This window comes from Chionomys nivalis, chromosome 18, assembly GCF_950005125.1.
Source record: "Chionomys nivalis chromosome 18, mChiNiv1.1, whole genome shotgun sequence".
Lineage (NCBI taxonomy): Eukaryota > Metazoa > Chordata > Mammalia > Rodentia > Cricetidae > Chionomys > Chionomys nivalis.
Window position 1 is genome coordinate 20,122,010 of NC_080103.1, and position 25,032 is coordinate 20,147,041.

Sequence of the window (25,032 nt, forward strand, 5' to 3'; positions counted from 1 at the left end):
CTTGAACTTGCAGAGATCTACCTGCCTCTGTTTTCTGGGTGCTGGGATTAAATGTGTATACACCATGCCTGGTCAACTTCACTTCTTTAGGCGAAGTTTGGGGTTCACCACAAAATTAAGGGAAAAGAGAGACCCACATTATTTGTGCCTACACCATGTACAGCTGCCGTCTCTCTCTTATCAACAGGCTGCAGCGAAGTGAAAATTTGGCACAACCAATGAAGCTCCAGTGCCACACTGTCACTAGCAAGGCCAAAGTTTGCACTGTCCCTTCCCACACATGCCCCACAGATTCTGGAGACATGTGCTATTATGAGCTATTAGCCAGGCATGATGGCTCACACCTTTAACTCCAGCACTTAGGAGGCAGAGGCAGGTGGACTTCTGTGGATTCCAGGCTAGTCTTTTCTACAGAGTGAGTTCCAGGACAGCAAGGGCTATATAGAGAAACCCTACCTTGAGAAACAGAAACAAAAAAGAATGAAGAGAGAAGAAAGAAAGAAAGAAAGAAAGAAAGAAAGAAAGAAAGAAAGAAGGAAGGAAGGAAGGAAGGAAGGAAGGAAGGAAGGAAGGAAGGAAGGAAGGAAGGAAGGAAGGAAGGAAGGGAAAGAGAGAGGGAGGGAGGGAGGGAGGGAGGGAGGGAGGGAGGGAGGGAGGGAGGGAGGGAGGGAGGGAGGATTATTAAGCAGCAGTAGTATCAGCAGCAGATAAAATGCTCTCCTAAGCACGTTCGTTGAGGAATGCTTTATCCAGGTGAAACTTCTAAAAACAGACACAGCAGATTTGTCATTTCTCAAAATGTCTTTAAAGCAACACCATGCACCAAGTCTGAAAGCTGTGAGGACCACTCATAAGTGCACACACTGTTTCACATTTTACCTTTCTGTAGGAATCTTCTATCGTTGGGTCATATTTTTCAACAAAAATTCCCTGAACAAACTGAACTGTCTGAGAGGAGAAAACAAACAAACTAGAATTAAAGACTTGAAAGGAAAATCAAATGTTCCTAAGTGTTACTTAACCTTACAAACTTTAAAGAATGAAATTGTGCTGAAATTTTGAATAAACACAAATGCTAAGCATTAGTATTACTTTTCAATAAGAATGCATACAAAACTAAGAAGATATTTATTACAAAAATATATCAATACATCTGCTACATTGCTAAACATGATTATATTATACCTTAACAAGATTCTAGTTCATTAAAAATGAAACTATTCAAATGTAACTTCTTGTCTAAAAAGAGACAAAGGTTCTAAATGTTTATATCTTTTAAACTGTAAGGAAAAACAGGAAATTTAGTGTTTTGAACATCTGTTTGCTTCAATTTTTGACTGTAATCACACTCAAGTTACACTTTTACCCCAGAAGTACTTTTCCGATTTGCCAGGTGAACTTACAATACATCATCTTTCTGATTCCTAAGCCTTACTCTTTCCAGTGGAAAACACTACCTAGTCACAGGTAACAGACTACCCTAAGATACAGCAGAAAAAGATAATGAGGTAGTGTATATATCTGAATATGGATTCAGGAATCAACTGAGGGCCTTGGGACAGAATGACAGGGAGAACACTGTGCTTTTATCTGCAGTATACTGAATGGACATGTCTGAACGTATACTAAAAAGAACATTTATCAATTATTAAATTAATGGCAAGTATAGATGATAATTCTGAGAAGGTCCCCCCCCCCCCCCCCGGCCCTCCCCGAGACAGGGTTTCTCTGTGTTAACAGTCTCGGCAGTCCTGGAACTCTTTTTGTAGACCAGGTTGGCCATGAACTCACAGAGATCCACCTGCCTCTGTCTCCCAAGTGCTGGGATTAAAGGCATGCACCACCATCGCTTGGCCTCTAAAAAGTTTTAAAGCAGGGTCTGGAATATTCCTAGTTATAAACAAAGGCAAATATACAGACTAAGGTCATCTACACTTAAATTATTTAAAGGAACTTAAGCATATAATCACAGTAAAACTTCAGGTGTCCTACTCTCTTCTTCACTGTCATGGCCCTAATCCAAGCACACATAAGCAAGCTAGGGTGCTTAACAACCTCCCAACTTTCTCCCACTCTTCTAAACTACACAGTATAAAGTCCACTTGTTAAATAAAACATTTAGCTAATTCATTTAGTTAATTCCCTCAAGACATTCTATGTCTTACTGTTCTTGGACCTTACTTACAAGCTCTTACATAGTAATCTTTAAGTCAGCTGGGCTCCACCCCGTCACCTCATGCCTGGCTATTCTGACCTTTCTTGAAGTTGTCAAAGCCCAGGTCCACTTGTCCGTCACTCCCTTAAAATTCTGAATTTTTGTTTGAGAGCACTAAGTAGTTTTGTTTAATTGGTATTATTATTATTATTTTTTAAGATTTATTTATTTATTATGTATACAACATTCTGCCTAGGTGTATGCCCACACGCCAGAAGAGGGTGCCAGATCTCAGTACAGATGGTTGTGAGCCACCATGTGGTTGCTGGGAATTGAACTCAGGACCTCTGGAAGAGCAGTCAGTGCTCTTAACCTCTGAGCCATCTCTCCAGCCCCTTTAATTGGTATTTTTACATCTCCCTTTCTGCTACACAGTAAGCTCCATGAAAGACTTTTTATTTGCTGTTGTGACCCCAGAGGCTGGATGGTACCTCGTATAAAACAAAAAGTAGCTTTTATTCCATGCAAGCTTGGAGTCAGGCAAAGGAGAACAATCTGTAACACTCTTCCCCAGCAGAACATAAACTTCCTTGACAATAAAAATTATATTCCACTTTGACTCACAAATACTAGTGGCCAATAAGTAGCTGGCAGACAACTGAGTAGGTGAGTGACTAAACAGTATAGAGCTACACATTTCTGGCTACAGACAGCAGGTTTATAAAGAATAATGTTTCCCTTTTCCTTAGTGACTAGCAGCATGAAAACAAGCCAATGCCCACATCCTGGGTGTTGATACTGATTAGTTATATCTGGGTGGCTAACTTACCAGAGCAGACTTCCCCACGCCTCCTGAACCAAGGACCACTAGCTTGTACTCACGCATGATGTGCTCTGTTTAAATACTGACAACCTGAAAAACAAAAAAATGAAAATAAAAATTCACAAACATACAAAACAACTTAAGACTGTAACGTCAAATATAGGGTTTTGCCTAAAAGATTTTCCCTTGACGTCATCTAGCCAGAGCACTAGGATTACTGAGCAAAAATCAAATAGTTTTCAATAATAGATTTATAGGACCAGTGCCAGACACTTTAATTTATTGAAGATGACCTGCTACTAGGTATCAATCATCAAGTCTAATATAGTTTACAATTTATCTATTTACTCAAAGGGAGAAAACGGTTTTTTAAATTTAAATTTCATTTTTTATGTGCAAAAGTATTCTGATTGCTTGCATGTCTGTGCACTACATGTGTGCCCGATACCCGTGGAGGCTAGACGAGAGCACCAGATCCCCTGAAACTGTAGTTATTAATGGTTGTAAGCCACCATGTAGGTGCTGTCAATCAAACCTGAGTTATCTACAAAAACAGCCAGTGCTCTTAACCTCTGAGCCATCTTTCCAGTCCTGACACAGTGATCTTTTTAATATTATTATGGCTATGTTTATATTATACAACATATACTGAGGAAAGGAGATTAGTTAGGAAGCCACGTCTGTAGTTCAGTGAGAACTGATGGAGACCTGTATAGTCACACTATACACTGAGAAGGGAGCAGTGCTTTCTGAAGGCATGGGACTCTAATCAGACATAATAGTTGAGAGAAAAAAGAAAGGCAAGCATAACTTCTAATTATCTAGCTTGAACAAAAAAGTGGCTGATAGGACACCTGCAACTGAAGCAGGAACACTTCTTGGAGAAATTCCGTGTGAGAGTCCTGTGGGAAAAGTATGTAATAGAATTTGATGGCTAGTTTTGAAACTCAAGTTTGGAAGGGACTAGAAAGACAGTAGCAATTAAAACCACAGCAGCAGATGAAATCAACTAAAAAACACCCAGTGAAAAGAGAAGAAAGCTAAGAAGGAAGCTTGAAAATTAACTCCATGTTCTCACAGAGACAGAAGAAGGGAAAGGGGGAGGTGTGCTAAGTCCGTGCTTGACAAACTTATGTGGGCATCCTAAGCATGTATTAGATAGTGCTCTCATTTACCTGAGAACAATGCTGATGGCTAAATACAGAGCATAGAAGGTTCTACTCTTATTCAAGCCTCTTAGGGACTGCTATCATTATGACAATGTGTGAACTCACTAGTTCTCACGGCGTAATCACAATACAGCAACAGTGAACTTGCTTATATTTCCCAAATGCCTCCAGATTTTCTAGGGAAACAGGAATTAGGTAAAGAATTCAGAGATGATCAAATTACTTGAGGGAACTCTCCAATAACAGAGTATTTAGCTTCTGTTCCTTAACAAAATGGTTAAGATATCCAACTTTCAAAGTCATTTTTCACATACAGAATACTGGTTGTAGATATACATATATAGGCACATCCATAGAAATAATAAAACAGCTTGTCCAACAAGTACACACATACAAATTATCAGTAAGAGTAATTGGAGTTAACATTTTCCTTCTAAAGGGAGAGTTACTTCTAACACATCACTGCCAAGGAAGAAAACCACTATATTCTTCCAAGCAAACTCTATGTCTTTTTATGGAAATCTCTGCACTTCCAACAAGCACCAGAAAATGTCTTACTTTGGCTAAGACTACTGACAAATACAGAGGACAGGATAAACATGGCGCTCTGTTTAAGTTTTAAGTCAATCTCGACTCCTTAACGTTATGGTTCAAGTTCTAAATTTTTTTTCATTCTTCCTTTGGCAAAACTAGTCTTAGAAAATAGCATAACTTGGTTGTCAAAACAAATAAATCCTAAATTTTGTTTTCTACATTTTAAAAATACACAAACTAAAGAACTTTAAGACAACAGTTTTCCCTGAAAATTGAACCTAAAATATAAAATTCACTAAAGAAAATCAAGTATTTGGATGAGTTGAGAAATTTTAAGACACTTGAGCTAAACTTTAATAGTAGGGACCCCAAAGGTGCTTTCCTAGAAACGGCTTTCTATATTTAACCTTATCGTTTATTCATCCGTAGACAGTCTCATTATGCAGCCCAGGATGACATGATCTAGACTCTGTAGACCAGGCTGGCCTCTGACACAGAGATCTACCTGCCTCTGCCTCTGGAGTGCTGGGATTAAAAGTGTGTGCCACTTTTTATTAAGACTGGGCAAGGCAATCCAGTTTGAGGAACAGGGTCCCCAAAGCCAATAGAAGTGTCAGAGACAGCCCCTGCTACACAACTGTCACATATATGCCAAGGGCCTAGGTCTTAACACAAGGCGAGGTACTTAGTCTTCGTACAATTTGATATGCCATGTATTGTCAATATCCATGGGAGGCCCGCCCTTTTCCGAACAGAAATGGAGGAGGAGTGGATAGGAGAGGCAGGGGGAAGTGGGCAGAAGAGACTGGGAGGACAGGAGAGGGAAAACTGCGATCGGGAAGTAAAATGAATGAATGAATGAATGAGGAAATAATTGCAAAAAAAATGTGTGCCACACCATATCCCACCCCATGGTTCAATGTTTGCAGATATCAACAGCTTTCTTTCTTTCTTTCTTTCTTTCTTTCTTTCTTTCTTTCTTTCTTTCTTTCTTTCTTTCTTTCTTTCTTTCTTTCTCTTTCTTTCTTTCTGAGGCAGGGTCTCTCTATTATATAGCACTGGCTATCCTGCAACTCATTATGTATACCAGGCTGCCCTCAAACTCAGGATTCACCTGCCTCTCTCTCCCAAGTGCTAGGATTAAGGAAGGCATGCACCACAACACCTGAGTCAACTAGCAAATGGGGCAGAGGCTGGAGTTTATGGGTTGAACATGGCATGCAACTCTGGATTGGATTCTCAGCACTGCCAAACAAAACAGGACAAACAACTCTGACAAGTGACCACAGGATGTTTTAGGGAGGGAAAATTATACAGAAACCAGAACAAGATTTAACTTCCTAAAACAACCATTTTAATAGTGCAATATAGCAAAAACTCTAGTTTTCTGATATGAAACTGTATAATAACTATCTCACTGAAAGCATTCATCTTGAACCCCCTTTTCTCGTAGTTCCTAATATTCTCTAGACTAGGATACTTGGGGAAGGGAGTACACACACAGAAACTGAGGAGGAAAGGAAAGGGACCTTGTGGTGTATGGGACGGATTGGTGAGCACTTCTCATGCCCACCATGCACCAAAATCCACAAGTGTTCAAGTTCCTTATATGCCACAACATCTGCATGACTACATACATCTTATATACTTTAAACCCTTTCTAGATTACTTGTGACCCCTGACAAAATGCGAATGTATGTAAGTTGTTACCATCATGTGTTACTCGATACAAGATAAAAATGCAATGCTCAGTACAAATGCTATTTTTTTCATGATTAGTTGAAATCACTAATACAGAATCTAAGGATAATTCATGTCAACTGTATTTCATCAGACTATATGACCTAAAACACAAAACATTTATTATATAGCACCTTAAAAGAAAAGATTACTAATCCTTGCTTCAGTTTACCAGAGGAAATATTAATATATCCAGAGGACTGGGCAAGAAAAGGGTAAAAAATATCAGAACAGAATATAAAAGAAAAGGAAATTAACTGCAATGATTACTGTCTACCATGCTGTGTTAAGCACTTTATATGCTACTATTTTTAATTCCCACAACAGTCTTTATATTCTCATTTTCCGCATTTTAAAAAGATTTTTTATTTTATGTATAAAGGTGTTTTGGCTACATATGTGTCTGTGCACCATGTGCATGCAGTATCCAAGAAAACCAGGAGAGGGCAGTGGATCCCCTGGAACAGGATTATAGACAGGTGCATTACCATTTTTATAGATGAGTCAGAGAGGCTAACACTAAGTAAGCTCCTCAGAGATGAAGTGCTGACTTCATTTAGATGAGAAAGGGCAACCACAAATCAGAAAAACTATTTGAGACAAAAAAAATTAAGATTATAACAAAATCTAAAGAAAACAGGTAAGAGACCCTGTGGGAGGCTGTAAAATAAATGTTTAAAGACCTTTCCAGGTTATAATGTTTATATAAAAGATATAAAACATGATTATATAAAAAGTTGGTAGTTGGGGTGAAGAGGAAAGCAAGGTTAAAATAAGAGTCAGTTACTGAGTTTATATTCCGAGCCCAGAGTGTAGGACAGAGATAGGGAGTACACAGTATGAGTATGCTACGATTCGAATATCTGCCAATCTCATGCGCTGAAAACGTAATCCTCAAAGTCATATCTTTATTTGAGAGGTGGGAATGAATTATAAGGACTTCAATCATTAACAAAGAATTACCGGGTTGTCTGAGGATTGGCTTTGTTCTATAAGCATTTTCCTTTGCTTTAGAAAAGAATTTTTCTCTATACATAGAAAAATTTCAAGTCTAAACAACTGTGGAAAACTTAAAGCCAACAAACTAGATGAAAATACTTTCACAATAAGTAGGAAAGGTGCTAAGGAATGGCTCAGTGATAAAGTGTGTGCTGCACAAGCATAGATTCCCAGCATACAAATAAAAAGTCAAATGTGGTGTCTTGGGTCTGGTGGTGCATACTTCTAACTCCAGCACTAGTGAGGTTTGGATGGGCAGAAGGGGAGCTGGGGTGGCGGGTGGGGTGAGAGGCAACCAGTTTTACAAACACAGTGAGTTCAAGTTCAGTGGAAAACTATGTCCCCTCTAAATAAGGTGGAGAACAACACATGGATATCTGACATCAACCTCTAACACTAAACATACATAAGGCGCGCGCACGCACACACACACACACACACACACACACACACACACAAGCATACTTGTATCCTCCTATACGCCCACATCTACCCCACAAATTACTATCTACACACACACACGTAGGAAGGCCCAAAAAAATTCATTCAACTAGACTCAGAAACTAAAAAAATCAACATTAGGTCTAAATTGGGTCCCCAAAATGGCAGTGCTGATGACAATGTCTTAAATAGAAGGACTCCAACCCAGTGGACAGAAGGATTGTTATATTGGGTAAACAGAAGTTTAAAGTAAGCACTCAGGAAATCTCTGTACGGCAGATTTCTATTTACCAGGAAACCACTACCTCCCTTATCTACCCACAAGTCAACTACCTCAGACAGAGCATCTCTAAAGTCTGCATCAGCTCCAAGAGCCCACCTCCCCGCTGATTATCATTTAAAATCTGTTTGCTTTCCAGTAAACCACTGTCCTCTATTCTCGGACGCAGACTGGCAGTTTGTCCCCATTATTAAACTTTTCTTTCTACCCACAGAGTGGTCCAGTTTGGTGGTTTCACTGTATCCTCACTTAACAACAATAACAGAGTGTTAAACAAAGGTATTAAGAATAATGCAAAGACGGTCAGCAGTTACAACACAACGAAAAGAAACCCTAACTCCAATTCTGCAAACTACATATGGTGAACATTTATTTTATGAGACGTCAATGTGGACAAACACAACTCTTAGAAAATAATGTACTTAATTTAGATGTGGCAAACGTACAAAGAGCTGGGTTTTTTTGTCTCTTCTGGCTTCAAATATTAAAATTAAAATATAAGAACTTTTAAAAAAATTATTATGTATACAATATTCTGTCTGCATGTATGCCTGCCCGCCAGAAGAGGGCACCAGATCTCATTACAGATGGTTGTGAGCCACCATGTGGTTGCTGGGAATTGAACTCAGGACCTCTGGAAGAGCAGCCAGTGCTCTTAACCTCTGAGCCATCTCTCCAGCCCATAAGAACTTCTTTAGTGGCAAGCCAACAAAACCAGCACTAGACAGGGTCATCAAGCCTCCTGTTGTAAGAAGAGCGGGCTATGTCCTGCTGCCAGGCTGGCTTATGCCCAAAATAATCACTCAGAGATCTGTATTAATTAAATTGTTGCCTGGCCAATTAGCTCTAGCCTCTTACTGGCTAACTTTCACATCTTAATTTAACCCATTTTTAATAATCTGTATGTCACCACGAGGCTGTGGCTTACCAGGAAAGATTCAGCATGTCTGACCTGGCAGCTTCATGCCTGCCTTCTTCCTCCCAGAATTCTGTTCTGTCTACTCCACCCACCTAAGAGCAGCCCTATCAAACCCTATTCAACCAATAAAATCAACACAAATACAGAAGGATCTCCTCCACTAGCCTCCTCTGATCTCTACTTCACACAAAACTCAACTCCATTTCTGAGCAGCTGAGCGGTTAAATAGAGGTTTATTCCATTGTTCTGGGTCTTATAGTGGCCACTAGCTAGTTTCGGTTCTGACCACTGTTATAAACAAAGCAAAGAGAATTCCTCCTCCATTTCTATACTTCAAACATTTGAGAAGGTTTTTTATTTCTTTCTCAGTCTCTATATGTATTCCTCTGCAGTTTTATGTTTTAAAACCGTTTCTGGGGCTGGAGAGATGGCTCAGAGGTTAAGAGCACTGACTGCTCTTCCCGAGGTCCTGAGTTCAATTCCCAGCAACCACATGGTGGCTCACAGTCATCTATAATGAGATCTGGTGCCCTCTTCTGGCATATAGACATACATGGAAGGAATGTTGTATACATAATAAATAAATAAATCTTTAAAAAAAAAACCGTTTCTGTTCTTCTGTTACTGCTCTGGTCTCTTTTGGAAAAGCTTTAGTCCCTTATACTTGGTACTTGGGCTGCAGTTTGGTGGCAAGGTCATTTGCATACCCTGGCAGTGTGCAAACAAAAATCAAACCAACAACAAAACCATCATATGGTTGCTTAGTACTAGGAGGTACTATCTTTAAAAAAAAAAAAAAAAAAAAAAAGCGTGGTCGCTATTACCTTAACCTACAATTAAATTATTTGAGTATTTTCCTCTATAGTTCGTTTGCTTGGCTTTTTGTTTGTTTGTTTTTCAAGACAAGGTTTCTCTGTGTAGCTCTGGAACCTGTCCTGGCACTAGCTCTGTAGACCAGGCTGGCCTCAAACTCAGAGATCCGCCTGCCTCTACCTCCCAGGTGCTGAGATTAAAGGTGTGCGCCACCACTGCCCAGCTTCCTCTATATTTCTAAGAGTAATACTGCTGCCTCTTCATTTTTGGCTTTAGATGTCATGGTAAGAGCACTTATCATCCAAAATGCCTGGGCACTGAGGTGCCTCAGACTCTGAACTTGTGGAAATTGAAGCTCTGCTATTCAGTCCTCCTAAAGACACTGGCTCAGTACACTTACATCTTATGTAAGCTTTTTAGTTGAGGGAAAAGTAGAGATTGTTAGGCTGGTGACTGTGTCTGGTTTTTGTTTGTTTGTTTGCTTGCTTTTGCTGTTTTTAAGGGAAAATACTTAACTATAACTCGTTCCTAGTGTCATACTTTTTGGCGCAGGTATACAACTCTTAGCACTTTCCACTGATCCTTTGGTTCAAAGCATTTCTCTGCATTTTCCTTATATACATATTAACTAGAAACACAAATTATACTGTTTTTTAAAACCTTTTATTGTCATCTAACTAAGTCTTTGTCAAAATCTTTAACAGAGATTGGGAATAGTGGCACACACCTTTTAGTACCAGAACTTAGACAGCCGAGGAAGGTGGATCGGAGACCGTTTGGCCTACACAGCTGGTCCCAGGCCAGCCAAGGCTACATAGTGAGATTCTACCAAATAGAAAAACATATACCACCACTTGAATGATAGTTAGTTTATTAAATAAATCCTTGGAATCTAAATATTCAAGTAAAAGAGTTTCAAAGGTAACAGTAAAATTTCTGTCGTTTGATAAGTGGTCTTGAAAGTTTTAGCATACTATTGTAACAATAAAATAATCTATCACTGAACTTATTCACTGACCAAAAATGTTACCGTGTGACATTTTTTGGTTGTCAATTGATTGGTCTGTAATCAACTAAGAAACATGCCCCTGGAAAGGTTAAGGGTAATTGTCCGGAAGGGTAAGGAGAAATCCGCCACTGGAGTGGATAGTCCCCACCAGCAGAGGCTCAGGTAAAACATTCAGAAACTGTCGCTCTTTGTCTGCTTGCCTTTGCCCCTTGCTGGTGAGTGCTGCAGCTGCCATCTTCCACTGCCATCAGAGCTCAGCCTCTGGGACTTCTCCATGGTTCTCCAAGAATCTTTCAGGCCTTCAGTGTCAAGTCAGTAAGCTGAGACATCCACTCTTGTAGTTCAAACAGCTGGGCTCTCAGTCTCTCCAGTATGTAGACAGACATTGTTGAACTACACACCATGTTTCATGTAAACCAATCTAACCATCTCTTTTAGAATATATATCCACTCTATTGATTTTGTTCCCCTAGAGTACCCTACTACAATCTCAATCTCTGTCATATTTTTGGTGTTTTCTGTTTCTTCTTTTTTGGCAACCCACTGAGTTTAATTAGGACTGGCTGCATGGCACAGGAGAGGGGTTATTTAAAGAAACATGAGTAACTTTTCAGTTTTCATGAAGAAAACTCCCCCTGCCTCACCAACTATGAACTGTCAATATTGTTCATGACTATTTTTGTTTTTTAATACAAGGTCTTGTTCTGTAGTATAGGCTAGCCTAGAAATCACAGCAATCCTCCTGCACCAGCACCTAAATGCTGTGACTATAGGTATGTACCACAATGTTTGGCCCTCCTCTAATAATGTACCCTTCATCAGGTTACTTAATCTCTAAACTCTACTGTCAGTAATCTTCCTTTGGGATATACAAATACTCGGTTCCAGCTGGTTTTTAAAAGTTACATTGCTCTCCATTACCACCAATCTTGAAAGATATTTTAGCTTTGTTTGTTTGTTTTTAGAGGTTTCTCTGTGTTACAGCTCTAGCTGTCCTGGAATTAGCTTTGTAGACCAGGATGGCCCCAAACTCACATAGCACCTGTCTCTGCCTCCCAAGTGCTGGGATTAAAAGCCTGTGCCATAGCCTGGTGAAATTTTAGCTTTAATAGCTGTTACTTCCAGTACACTGTAGTTAGTGACTCTATTGTATTGGTTTCTATTTTCCTTTCACTAACTCAGCTGTTATAATGGCAAATCTTTTCAAAGTAATTTGCTTTCCCCCTCTGGCTATTTTGATTGTGGTTTTAACTGAGCTGTTTAGGCTTAGATTTCTATTTAGCTTGCTTAGGATCTAATGTCTTCAACTGGTGTTTTTCTGCTGTTTTGGAAATATTCAACCTTGATCTCCTTAAATATTATCTCTATTTGACTTTCCCTCATATCTGGAATTCTGGTTAGACAACTGCTAAATCTCTTCCTGTATTAGGATGTAGATTAAGCTGCTATAAACAAAATTCACACCTCCCCCACCCCGTTCATACAGTCTAGGGCTTCTCTGGCAGTTAGTTTAGTAATATGCAAGGCAAACTATTCAATCTGACTCTGCCATTCTTAAAGCATTACCTTCTATACAGCCCCACTCCCCCCAAAATAGCTCATCCACCACACTACATCCCTGTCAGTCCATGGGACAGAAGACAAGGAAAGAGAGCTCATACTTTTCCTCCTTATGCATGACCTAGAAGTTGCACAATTTTCCACTTGCATCCCAAATTGCTAAGAGTTTATCACAAGGACAGAGTTCACTTGTTGGAAGGCAATGGAATGGAAGTGTTAGCTGGGCAGCAAAGCATTCAACTAGACATCCTTTCATCACTCACAGGGCAAAGGTTATCAGGAAAATAACACTTTGTCATAATTTTCAAGTCGTTTTTTATTACATATTTTTATCTCTGTCTCTTTTAGTTAATCTGTTTTCCAGATTATCCCATTGTTCACCAGTTCTCTATCATAACTCGCCTAAATTTATTTATACAAATACATACATTACAAATATATTTGTAAACATATATATTTAGTTTTTAGATCTTTTTCCCTTCAAAGCTAAAGACAATACTTGATCATCTCAATTTTTTTTCCCCTGAGATAAGGTTTCTCTGTGGAGACCTAGCTGTCCTGGAACCAGCTATGTAGACCAGGTTGGCCTTGAACTAACTCACAGAGACCCGCCTGCCTCCCAAGGGCTGGGATTAAGGTGTGTGCCACCAACACCCGGTGTCATTTTTTTTTTTTCTTAAGTAGCACAGTGAAACAGTTAAAAGCCTGAACACAAGATCCACAGTGGTTCATTACTAACCCTGACCGTGTTACTCCCTCATTCTGTGCTTCAGTTAGTCACCTGTTAGGTGGTCCCTGTTTCATAGTTTAGAATTGATTGAATTAATCTGTACCAGAGATTAGAATATTGGGAGATTCACAGAAGCTCTAAAACGCTAAGTATAATGTTATCATCCTGATATTTTAATTTAAATTTTCCTAAACATGCTGTCCCATATGTAATAATGATAAAGTATGAACTCCATGGGGGATTTAATCTGCTGCTGTGTGTGGTTGGTCATTACTTTCAATCTCTTTTTCTTCTTTTCTTTCTTTGAGATAAGGTTCATCTGTGTAACAGTTCTGGCTGTCCTAGAACTCAATCTGTAGACCAGGCTGGCCTCAACCTCAGAAATCCGCCTGTCTTTGCCTCCCAAATTCTGAGATTAAAAGTGTGAGCTACCACCACCTAGCTATTTTTTCTTTTTAAACTGAGTAATTTTTTAAAAAAAAAAAAAAAAAAAAAAACCATGGCATGTGTTTGCTTCTGTGAAGGGGCTACCTCTGGCCAGAATTACTGTAAACCATATTCTTATCTTGGAACTATATACAAACTGACTTAGAGATGCAAATCTCAGAGACTGAGTTCTAACTATAAACTGCTCCCCTCCCCACCTCTACCACCAGTTCCACTTAATTTCCCTGTAGTTGTCCCAGGTTGGGGTCACATTAGACACACAATAGGTTGAGTTAGTCACCTTCCAAGACATCTCCAAGACAATGTAACCAACCCCAAAAGTTCAGTAAATGGCCTCATGACAAAAACAGGTCGTGGCAGTTGTTCTAGTTTCTACTTCTTACAGAGCATGACCTCTAAAACACCCACTCTGGGTCTGGGACATTAGCTCCATGATGGAATGCTTTCGTAGTGTGTGCCCAGATCCAGGACCAATCTGTAGCCCACAAGAAAAATACATGTATACATATATGTGTAGATGTGTGTGCGTATCTTACCATGGTCACTGTCTTAGTTAGAACTGTCTGTAGTGATATTTAATTTGTATTTTAATAAAGCTTGACTGAAGATCAGAATGCAAAGCTAAGCCACTAGAGCCCAAGGGGTACACGTACCTCTAATCCCAGAACTTGGGAGAGAGAGGCAGACAAATCTCTGTGAGTTCAAGGCTATCATGGGTTACACAAGATCAATCCAGGAATAGATCCACATGGTGGTGGCTCATACCTTTAATCCCAGTGTTTGGGAGTTACACACCTTTTAATCCCAGCACTAGGGAGGTAGAGACACGAACGATATGATTGGGCAGAGAGAGAAACATAAAGGGAAAGAAACAGGAACTCATTGGTGTGTAGAGTCTGAGGATTTGTGGACACAGGATCTTGTCCATTCAGCCTGAAGATTTGGTAGAGGTAAAAGGTCTCTCTAGTGGATGGCTGCTTTGCTTTCCTGATCTTCAGCTTGAACCCCTATATCTGGTCTCTGGGTTTTTAGTACTTATGCTACATCTGTCAACTTGACATAGCCTACAGTCACATGAGAGGAAAGCCTCCACTAAGGATAAGCATGAGCCTGTGAGCAATGCAGCCATATTCCGTATTCCCAGTGTATCACTGGGTGTGAGTTCTCTGGTTGGAGTCAATGCTGCACGGAATAGCAAGGTATCCTGTCTCCAGGTTCCCACTTTGAGTTCCTGCCATGACTTCCCTCAACGATGGACTGTGATCTGGAAATAAATAAGATAAACCCTTTCCTCCCCAGGTTGTTCTGATCAGTGTTTTATCACAGCAAGAGAAGAAACTGACAGTTATCATACTCCTTAGAGAATCAAAGGCCTTCCTTCCTTTTGTTCTTGGGATAAAGATTAAGCCCCAGAACCAGTCTCCAAAGCTCTCAATGACTGTCCCCTTTACACTATCTTATGCTGCACTCTACTCACCCACAGGCATCCTGGTTTTCCCTTCAGTTTGTGTAATCTGGCATGCTTGTCTTTTCCACGGGACTGTACAAAATCACAGTCATTTCTTTTTTCTTGAAATGCTTTTTATCTTCCTTATCCACTTAGCTAATGCTGACTGTCATCCTTAGATCTTAGCGTATTACTTCCATAAGATGTACTTTCTAGGGATGGGGGAATGGCTTAGTAGCCAAGAGCTTGTTATGCAAGCATTAGGGCCTATGTCTGAATCCCCAGAAACTATATCAAGAGGACACAGTAGAGTATCTGTAGTTCTACAGTAGGATAGAGGGCAAAGAAAGGAGACTCCCTGGGACACTAGGATTCCTCTGACCCGGTGTACCCTGCACAGAGACAAACAACGAGACTGCCTCAGGCAAAGCAGAAAGTGAGAAACAAAACCCGAGACTGCCCTCTGACCTCCATATACGTTCCACAGTCAGACTCTGTCTCAGAAAGGGAAAAAAGAACTTTTAAATCTCATTCTTAAAGCAATCTGATGCCATTGTTTTAATAATTCTAGATTTGAAGCAGAGAAGCTGATAAAGTTGTGCTGCATGGCTGAATCATCTTATCAAATACATATTCCCAAAATGTTTTTGTATCAAGTAATATATAATCTAATTTAGGGAGTAATTTATCATTTTAGATTTTTTTAAACCCCTGAAAGACAGCTAAGAGAACAGTTTTGGGAACAACTAAACAGGCTTGCTTCTTCCTACTATGACTTTCACGCTATGAAGCAAGTGAGGTGGCAAGATAGGTTTTGTCATTGTTTTCTGGTTTGTTTGCCTTTCTGAAATGACTTACAACATATCCCAGGCTGGCTCCAAACTCCAGCTCCTACCTCAGCCTCCTGAGTGATGGGTTTAGTGTACACCACTAAATCTACAAAAAAGCTGGTAACCTCCAATAACACTGAGATGGATTTGATGACTTGAAAAAGAACTAAGAAAGAAGGGCCAGGAGCACAGTTCACAAATTTGAAGTCCAGCACCAGAACAGAACGAAAGAAACAATATCATTTCTTTTATGTTTTGTTTGAGTGTTAAAAAGTCTCATTTATTAAGCGGAATGGTGATGGCACAAGCCTTTAATCCTAGCAGGCGGATCTCTGTGAGTTCAAGGCCAACCTGGTCTACAAGAGCTAGCCAGGACAGACTCCAAAGCTACAGAGAAACCCTGTCTTGAAAAAAATCAAAAAAGTCATTTATTAATAATGCAGTAGTTTAAACTGTACTCGGTGACTTAGGTTACACATTACATCATTAAATCATTAGAATGAGCTGTTTTCTAGAAACAAAAATACTTTAAAATGAAAATCTCAAATGTATTTTACATTAAATCAAATTACTAATCACAAGTAAAACATACTTCTCATATTGAAATGATTTAATATCATCCAGAAGGGAAGATCTTTGTCAAAGTGCCCATGACTGTAACTTTTCCTTCTCAATGTCTAGTACTGGGAATGCCTCTAATTAACAGAAGGGAGAACAGTACTATATCCAAAAATATACTGTACTCTGTCTTTGGGGACAACATGTGCTCTTGGATCCGTGAGCTATCAAAACCCTGTATCCTGTTTAGCAACATAGGAAATCATCCCAAAGCATAATGGTTTACTGATGGACATGGAGACGGGGCACAGACAAACAAGAACCCGTGTGTGTGTGTGTGTGTGTGTGTGTGTGTGTGTGTGTGTGTAAGAGCATATGCATATGCACACAACACAGGGCAATGCTGGATATCCACTGCATCTACCTTATTTTCTGAGACAGGGTCTCTCTCTCTGAACTGGAGCTCACTGGTTAGGTAAGACTAGCTGGCCAATGAACTCTAGGGATCCTGTTTCTGATTCCCCTGTAGGATTACAGGTATATACACCAGCCTAGCTTTTTCTATGGGTTCTGGGGATCCAAATTCAGGTCCTCATTACTATAAGGCAGGTACTGATTGGGCCATTTTCACAGTCCTCAATCTAAAAAAAATTTAATACTTGCAAGGCTGACTAAAACATTTTTTTTTTTTACTTTAAAAAGATATACTTGACCAAGTAAACTAAATTCTGCTAAGCGCAGCTAAATATGTCCAATTCTGGAATCCACTGGCAGATATTCTTCCATAAATGGGAGCATTTACTCTAATTTTGTTCCTTAGTGTGACTGCCAAATAAGCTACATATTTTTAATCTTAAAATGAAGAAGCCTGAGTTTGGAGTCATTTGGGGAGGGATCACTGTCACAAAGTTTCTAATAGATCTGTCTATTTTATTTTATTTTTTGAAGCAGATCCTAACTGACCCTGGGTCTCTCGAGTGCTAGAATTACATGCACGAAGTACCTCACCCAGCAATATATTTATTTTTCTAGTAGACTACTTCATTTCTTCTATCTAGCTGAAATGTTGTGTGACCTTGAAAAGGAAAGTGAAACCAGGTGACCACCAGCAACTGAGCTTTATGTAGCATTCTGCTATTTACAAAGCTTTTATGTAATCAAAAAACTTAAAACATATTATTTTCCCCATTATAAAGGGAAACCATAAAAGGGTTTTGTTGGGTTAAATGATTTAGGCATAAAATAAGTAGGAAGTCATATCCAAACCTGTTTCTAGTGTTTAAATGACATTTGCTTTTCAATATATTATGCTTTGTTATATAATAACAACAACCAATAATTCCAGCAAACATTTCCTGAGTGCTTAGTATAGATAATTCATAATAAGGGAACTGAGGACATAGCTTAGTGGCAATATATCTGCTTAGTGTAGGCAAGGCCATTGGTTCAACCCTCAGTATCATCTGGGAAGGAGGAAATCACAAGCTTAGGAGGTAGAAGCTAATTAATAAATAATTTGCACAAGAGTGCACATCTAGGAAGAAAAGCCATGATTCAAACTCAAGCAATTTGATTTCAGAGTTCATTGGTTAACACGCCAACTTGCCTCTACTCATCTGCACGTGTTCATAAACTTGTATTTATGTATTTGGAAAGAGACTGAGGAGAGGAGACATTTAAAGGGTCTGTATCACTGTGTCTTGTATGTATCACTTGAATGCCAGGAGAGGAAGGACGTATAGGTGGACAAGTAGAATAAATGTGAAATGTCAAGAGAAACAACGAAGCAGATTCAAGAGACTTGGAGTAAGCTATTGAGCTATTACTGTGCCGAGTAAGGGGAGGAATAACCACATGGGGCTTTTTTCTTTTTAAGATTTATTTATTCTGCATACAATGTTCTGTTAACATATATACACCAGAAGAGGCACCAGATCTCATTACAGATGGTTGTGAGCCACCATGTGGTTGCTGGGAATTGAACTCAGGACCTTTGGAAGAGCAGGTAATGCTCTTAACCACTGAGCCATCTCTCCAGTCCCTGGGGCTTTTTTCTTAAACATTTATTTTATTTATAAATACATATGTGTGTCTGTATGAGTGTATGGCATGTTGTGTGCTGGTGTGTGCCAGAAGAGAATGTCAGATCCTCTGAAGCTGGAGTCATAGGAGTTTATAAGACAGCACATGTGGGTGCTGGGCCCTGAACTCCAGTTCTCTGCAAGAGCAGCAAGCATGATTGATGGCTTGGCCATCTCTCCAGTCCCACACAGGTTGTTTCTAACAGCGGTTATCAAGTTACTGTGGTCTATCTATGATATCCTAAGAACCTGGAACATATGTATCACAAGGGCACAGTTTTATAGCAGGAATCCAAGAAGAAAAAAAGGAACCATATAAGCACCATGTAGGAACAGAGGAACGAGAAACTGGAGACCGGTAGGAAGGCAAGGAAACACAATTTTTTAAAGCTGCCTACTAATAATATATTTTAGCTTTTTAGCAGCTTCATGGTCAATATCCCACCCCACCCCGCATCGCTCCAAACAATACTTGGGAATGGTAGATGTTCAATAAATCTTTATTGTATGAGATCATTAAGGCTGGATTCAAAGCTAGACTTTGACAAACACTAATGTCTATCCCTTTTCTATTGAGTTCCTAGTTCAATAACCTTTAGAATTGGGTGAGAATGGAGCTGTGAACTGAGATAATGGTTAATCTTTTATCAGTTCAGCAGCACTGGTGTGAACAACAAATAAAATAATATATACATAAGTCAGCAACACTATCAATTAGGAGGCAGCTTAAGGGAACATATTGATTCTTTAACCTTGAATTGAAAGGTTCAGAATTGGTCTTGACTTGACTGAGGAAGCTGAAAAGTAGAAGGCCCTCTTCTGCCATAACATGGAGGGTGGCAAAGGAAGTGGCAACACAACCCAGAAGGCGTGGGGAGCAAGTTTTCTTACAGCTGAAAGGATAGACTGCTTGCAGGCTGACTTGGCTGGCATGATCCTCTTGTCTCCACATGTGAGTGTGGAACCTCAACATCTTTAGGATATGGAGGAGCTTATTCTGCCAGCTGGAGTTAATAAAACCCAGGGCAGAATTGAATTAACTTTCTCTTCCATTGGAAGATGTTATATGGAAGGGACAACACTGGAGGAAAGGAATGGTCTTCAGCTAGGACTGAAGGAAAACCAACAGGCCAGGTTAATGCCAAAGTGAATATGACAACTGGGTAAGGGGCCCTTTAGGGTATTCTCTAGGTTCTCTGAGAATCCTCAACTATACATCTTATGTTATTGTTGAGAAACTGTGTGGTACAAAAGATGATCTCAACACAGTAGCAGTTGGAAATATGGCAGACATGTATAAAAGTACAGGGAGTCTTCTATGGGTAGTATAATGTGGTGTGGTAAGACCAACACTTACCAGTCTCATTGTACTGTATAACAATGAGAACCTATATCAAGAGTCAATCTAAAGACTCTCAAATGGAGCACTTCAGTAGTCATCTTGTACCTACAAATATTCTGGACAAGTCAAGATGCTGGTTTGCTGTGCTGAAGATCACATTGGTTAGGCAAGACTGCACTCCTTGCCCCCAGTGAGTTGTAGCCACTGAGTATGTGTTTTCTTCTCCTTTGGAGATGACCTCACACCTGTTCTCTCTCCTACCCACTAAAATGGAAAACACCCACTCTTCCCAGAACTCAGGTCATACTTCCTGTCAACACTTTATCACCACACTTGGCTTAACAATCTGAAACTGCGATGTTGTTTCTCATTCCAAACAGAGGGTGAAAACAAAGGCAAAGTCTACTTCTAATGTAAAAGTTGAGGATGTCCTATAAAGCCATTACATAAGAGCAGAGATGCTTTATTTTGTGCTACATGTTAACAAATATACAGCTTTCTAGGATGCATACTGAAGATCTACACTGCATAAGACATTCTATTTTCTCATAGAGGAATCAAAAGACTATATAAAGTTGAAAAGCTCATTCTGATAATTAGGAGATATAAATTGCTGATTATAGATATTTATAAATATATTTCAATGAATATTTACTGCCTCAACATTCTTTTTACACGGCCATTAACCCAAGTAGACTAAGTAACCCATGAAAACTGACACCTATATTACTGGAACTAACTGCCATTTGATTATAATATATCAAATCTTTCCTGTGCTGGTTTGAATTAAAGTGGCCATTGTGGGCTCTTATGTTTGAACACTGGGTCCCCAGTTGGTAGAACTGTTTGGGAAGGATTAGGTATGTCGCAGGGTCAAACTGTGAGGCTTCAAAAGCCTCTTACTAACCCTAGTGTACTCTTTGTTTCTTGCTGTTTGAGATGTGAGCCCTCAGCTGCTGCTCTAACCAACATACCTGCTGCTTGGTACCACATTGCTCTGCTATGGCAGACTCTAAGCTATAAGCACAATTAAATGCTTTCTTTTCTTTTTTTTTTTTTCCGAGACAGGGTTTCTCTGTAGCTTTGGAGCCTGTCCTGGAACTAGCTCTTGTAGACGGGGCTGGCCTTGAACTCACAAAGTAAATGCTTTCTTTTATAAGTTGCTTTGGTCATGGTATTTTATCACAGCAAAAGAAAAGTGACTAAGACACCCCCTCAAGCCTATTCTCCACCAGGAAGCTAGGATGATTTTCACATATGACAAATTGGTCACATTAGTAAATACCTCCTTGCCATCCAGCCCCCATGTGAGTAAAATATTTTATTAGTGACTATCATTATCCTTAAAATAAAGAATGAAATACTAATAAGACCTAAGAAGTCTGTATAATTTGACCACTAAACCCCATGCTAAATTTGCCCTACAATGTGCACCTTTCAGTTCTCAACTGTCCATCCTAATTGCTTTCTTTCATTTTCTTCAGTATGCCATGCTCTCCTCTGCCAGAGACAAGTCTTCAGGGAAAGAGTTTTAGTGAGGAGATGGGGATATGCATCATCGGAGCCCTGTTTCAAACCCGAATACTGTAAACAGTTTGGTGAATAATGAAGCAGCAAATGGGGAAAGGAGTTCATGGAGTATATGCCTTAAATTTTCAAAAGTAGCATTTAATTGACTAAAGGCTAGGGAAGATTAAAGAACAGAGGTATGCCAAAAGAACAGGGTGGCAAAGCCTTGAGAAGACTGGTAACTTCCATGAGAACAAGGAGGGCCCTAGTACTGGAGAGCAATGGAGGTTAATTAGTAGGAGATCCGACGCAGAGCTAAATTCAGCCTACTGGTCATGGTAAGGACTTTGGCTACTAACTTGGTATGAGACAGGAAGCCACTGGTGACTCTGAACAGAGGATGACAAGTGTCCTCCAGCTATGAAAGAGATAAAGGGCAAAGGCAGGAAGAACAATGAAGGCAACGGCAGCCACCCAAGACAACATGGACTTAAGCAGCTGCAGTGGAGGTGTAAGAATTAGTTTGCAAATATAGCTGAAGACGAGGCCAAGCAAGAGAAGAGCTTGGGGTGTGTGTGTGGGGGGGATTGCTAAAACAAAAACAAAACACCCCAAAAATCTGCAGATACTCAAACTGCAAGCAAAAGAAACAAAGAGAAAAAATGGTCAAATAAACCAGAGGAAGGAGGAGCTAGGATAAGAATTACATCAGACTTCTCTTCCAACCTGTCAAGAGTAGAAAGTGAAATGCTTAAGTCATTCAAGCCACAATTCTGCGTCTAGGTCACTTATCCTTCAAAATGAGGGAGAATCTAAAAACAAAAACTGAAGGAATTTGTCACCAACATGCCTACCTTGTAAGAACTATAAAATTCTTCAGAAATGACAATGGTTTAAATCATAAACTTCATCTTTACTTTCCTTGGCTTATGGAATTGCATTTGCTAGAAGTGAATATCTAACACACCAAAATGCATAGAACAGGGAGACCAGAATCAAATCTCCCACATTTGCTTATAATCACAGTATTGCACTGATGGCAGCATCAATGACTAACACACAGATCTAGCTGGCACAGCCAGTAAGGACAGAGTTGACTGACATTTAAAGACCATTCTAACCAACAACAGGATATACAGTATTCATCAGCGGATATAAAACAAGTACTAACACAGGACATACTCTAAACTATAAATATAAATCTCAATAAATGTAAAGGAATTTAAATCCTACAAAATGCCCTTTATTTTCATCCAACTGCTGTGCTCTGTTGTGGCCCGTGGACCGCCCTCTGCTCTTCATCATCATCTTTCATCCTTTTATTTCACTTCATGGTTTCCTGGCCTCCTCTCTGTGACTGATCCCAATGAAGAATAGTTACCCATTTCATTTTGTAAGAAACAAAGCTGTTATGACCTAGTCTGGTTTCTTTTATTGCTTGACTATGTCAATGCTAAAAGTATAACTTCCAAAGATTGATTTAATAGTTTATAAACTGTATCAGAATGGAGTGGGAAGGAATGTATATTTAAATGTTCTAGTTTAAGTAGCATTTCTAAAAGGATCAATTCTTAAATTTATTTTCTTTTTCTATAATATAAAAATGTCACCACTGAATTATGTCACTAAGACATGATAGTCACACATATAGCAATTTTCTTCTTTCATCACATAAACAGTACTAATAAAATAGTCTTATAAGGCAAGGAACCAATAGTTAACGGCTTATATCCTGTATCAACTCTATACTTTCAAATAAGTGAACTGTAGAAAATCAATTTATTTGAGTATATAACAAATCTTTATGTTCATTACCTTACATAACTTCATTTTATTTATTATCTTCTCAGTACTAGTGGATACAATTTTTATTCTGTTAAGAAACTGTACCTAGTGTGTATACAATAAAAAATATCGGCATGAAAAAGAATATTTTCTACCTGATGGAATCAAATTTAGAATCACATAAAAAGATATGAGAATTTCCAAATATTTGGAAACAATGTATTTCTAATAACCCAAAGTTTAAAGAAGAAATCAAAAGAAGCTAGATTTGGTTGTTGTTATATGATTTTTTTTTATGTAGCTCTGGCCGGACTAGAATTCACTATGTAGTCTAGATTGGCATCAAATGTGCAGCGATCCTTTTGCTCTAGTGCCTCCTGAGTGCTGAGACTGGAGGCATGCACCACCACATCGGGACAGAACTTCACATTCTTAGCAGAGTGAAAATGAATATACGAACTAAATGTACAAAATAAGGATCCCAGAAACAAATCTTCACAAACACAGTCAAATATGTTTTATAGGAAACAGGTACATCCAGTCAGGAAAGAAAAATCTTTTCTTTTCAGTAAATTTCCTATGAAACTGATGTCTACATGCAAAAGAATGAAGCTGAACACTGATCCTATTCTGTACATTAAAACTGACTAAATGGGATCATCCTCTAAGTGACTTTAACTAAAGCTGCCCAGAAGAAAGCACAGAGGGAAGCCATATGACACTGGGGTTAGCAACAACTTTGGAGGCATGACACTTGAAACACAACCACTAAAAGGAAAAAAAAGATTAATTGGAGATCAAAATTCAAAATTTTTATGCACTAAAGACACACCAACAGGACCTCTGAGATGGCTCAGAGGGTAAAGGTTCTTGCCACCAATTCTGACAGAGTTCAATTCTCAGAACGCTTTCCATTTTTGTTTCTGTTTCATATCACCTGAATCCTGCTATTCTCCTCTCAAGTATTCCCTCCATGGTCCTTTTACACTCTCCTGGTTTCTGTGGTTATTCCATATTCTGTGCTCACATCTGAGGATTTGGAGCTAAGAACTACAGATGAGCAGGGCAGTGGTGGCACAGGCTTTTAATTCCAGCAATTTGAAGGCAGAGACAGGCAGATCTTTGTGAGTTCAAGGCCAGCCTGGTCTACAGAGCAAGTTCCAGGACAGCTACGGGTCTTACACACAGAGAAACCCTGTCTTGAAAAACAAAACAAAAGAACCACAGATGAGAGAGAACATGTAGCATTTGTGTTTCTGGGTTAGACTCATATATTTTTTTTCTAGGTCCATCCACTTACCTGGAAATCTGATGACTCCATTTTTCTTTATAGCTAAATGTTATTCCATTGTGTATACGTGCCACACTTTCATTATACACTCATCTGCTGAAGGACATTTAGGTTGTTTCCATTTTCTAGTTATTGTGAATAAGGCAGCAGGGAACACTGCTGAGCAAGTAGCTTGGGAGAAGGATGTTGAGTTCTTTGGGCACCTGCCAAAAAGGGGCATAGCTGGGCCAAATTATTTATTTATTTTAGGTTTTTGAGGATTCTCCACACTGACTTCCAGAGTGGCTATACCAATTTGCATTCCCACCAATGGTGAATGAGGGTTTCCCTTTCCCCACACCCTCACCAGCATTTGATGTCAGTTGTTCTGCTGACCTGAGTAGTTAATCTGCCTGGAGTGTTTTGATTTGTATTTCCCTAAGTGCTAAGGAATATAAGTATCTCTTCTTGTGGTGCTTCTTAGCCATCTTTATCTCTTCTACTAAGGAACTTTGCTTCGATTCCTGGTGTGGAAGAGTTGTCTATATGCTGTCAATTATGTTTTAAATAAATGCTGATTGGCCAGTAGCC

The 25,032-nt window shown here is 39.3% G+C and overlaps 1 protein-coding gene across 2 annotated transcripts in view; it reads right to left on the reverse strand.

Moving 5' to 3' along the window:
* The window catches only part of Rap1a (RAP1A, member of RAS oncogene family), a 69,527-nt gene that overhangs the window by 17,032 nt on the left and 27,463 nt on the right, over nt 1-25,032 (reverse strand). The window contains exons 1-3 of one of the 2 annotated variants that reach the window (XM_057793642.1): nt 4,253-4,295; nt 2,985-3,068; nt 880-948 (exon numbers count right to left, since the gene is read on the reverse strand). In XM_057793642.1, coding sequence (XP_057649625.1) covers nt 880-948; nt 2,985-3,041 — 126 coding nt within the window. In that variant the 5' untranslated portion in view covers nt 3,042-3,068; nt 4,253-4,295. Of the gene's footprint in view, nt 1-879; nt 949-2,984; nt 3,069-4,252; nt 4,296-25,032 lie in introns of those variants that run through there. The other variant, XM_057793641.1, reaches the window with a different exon arrangement.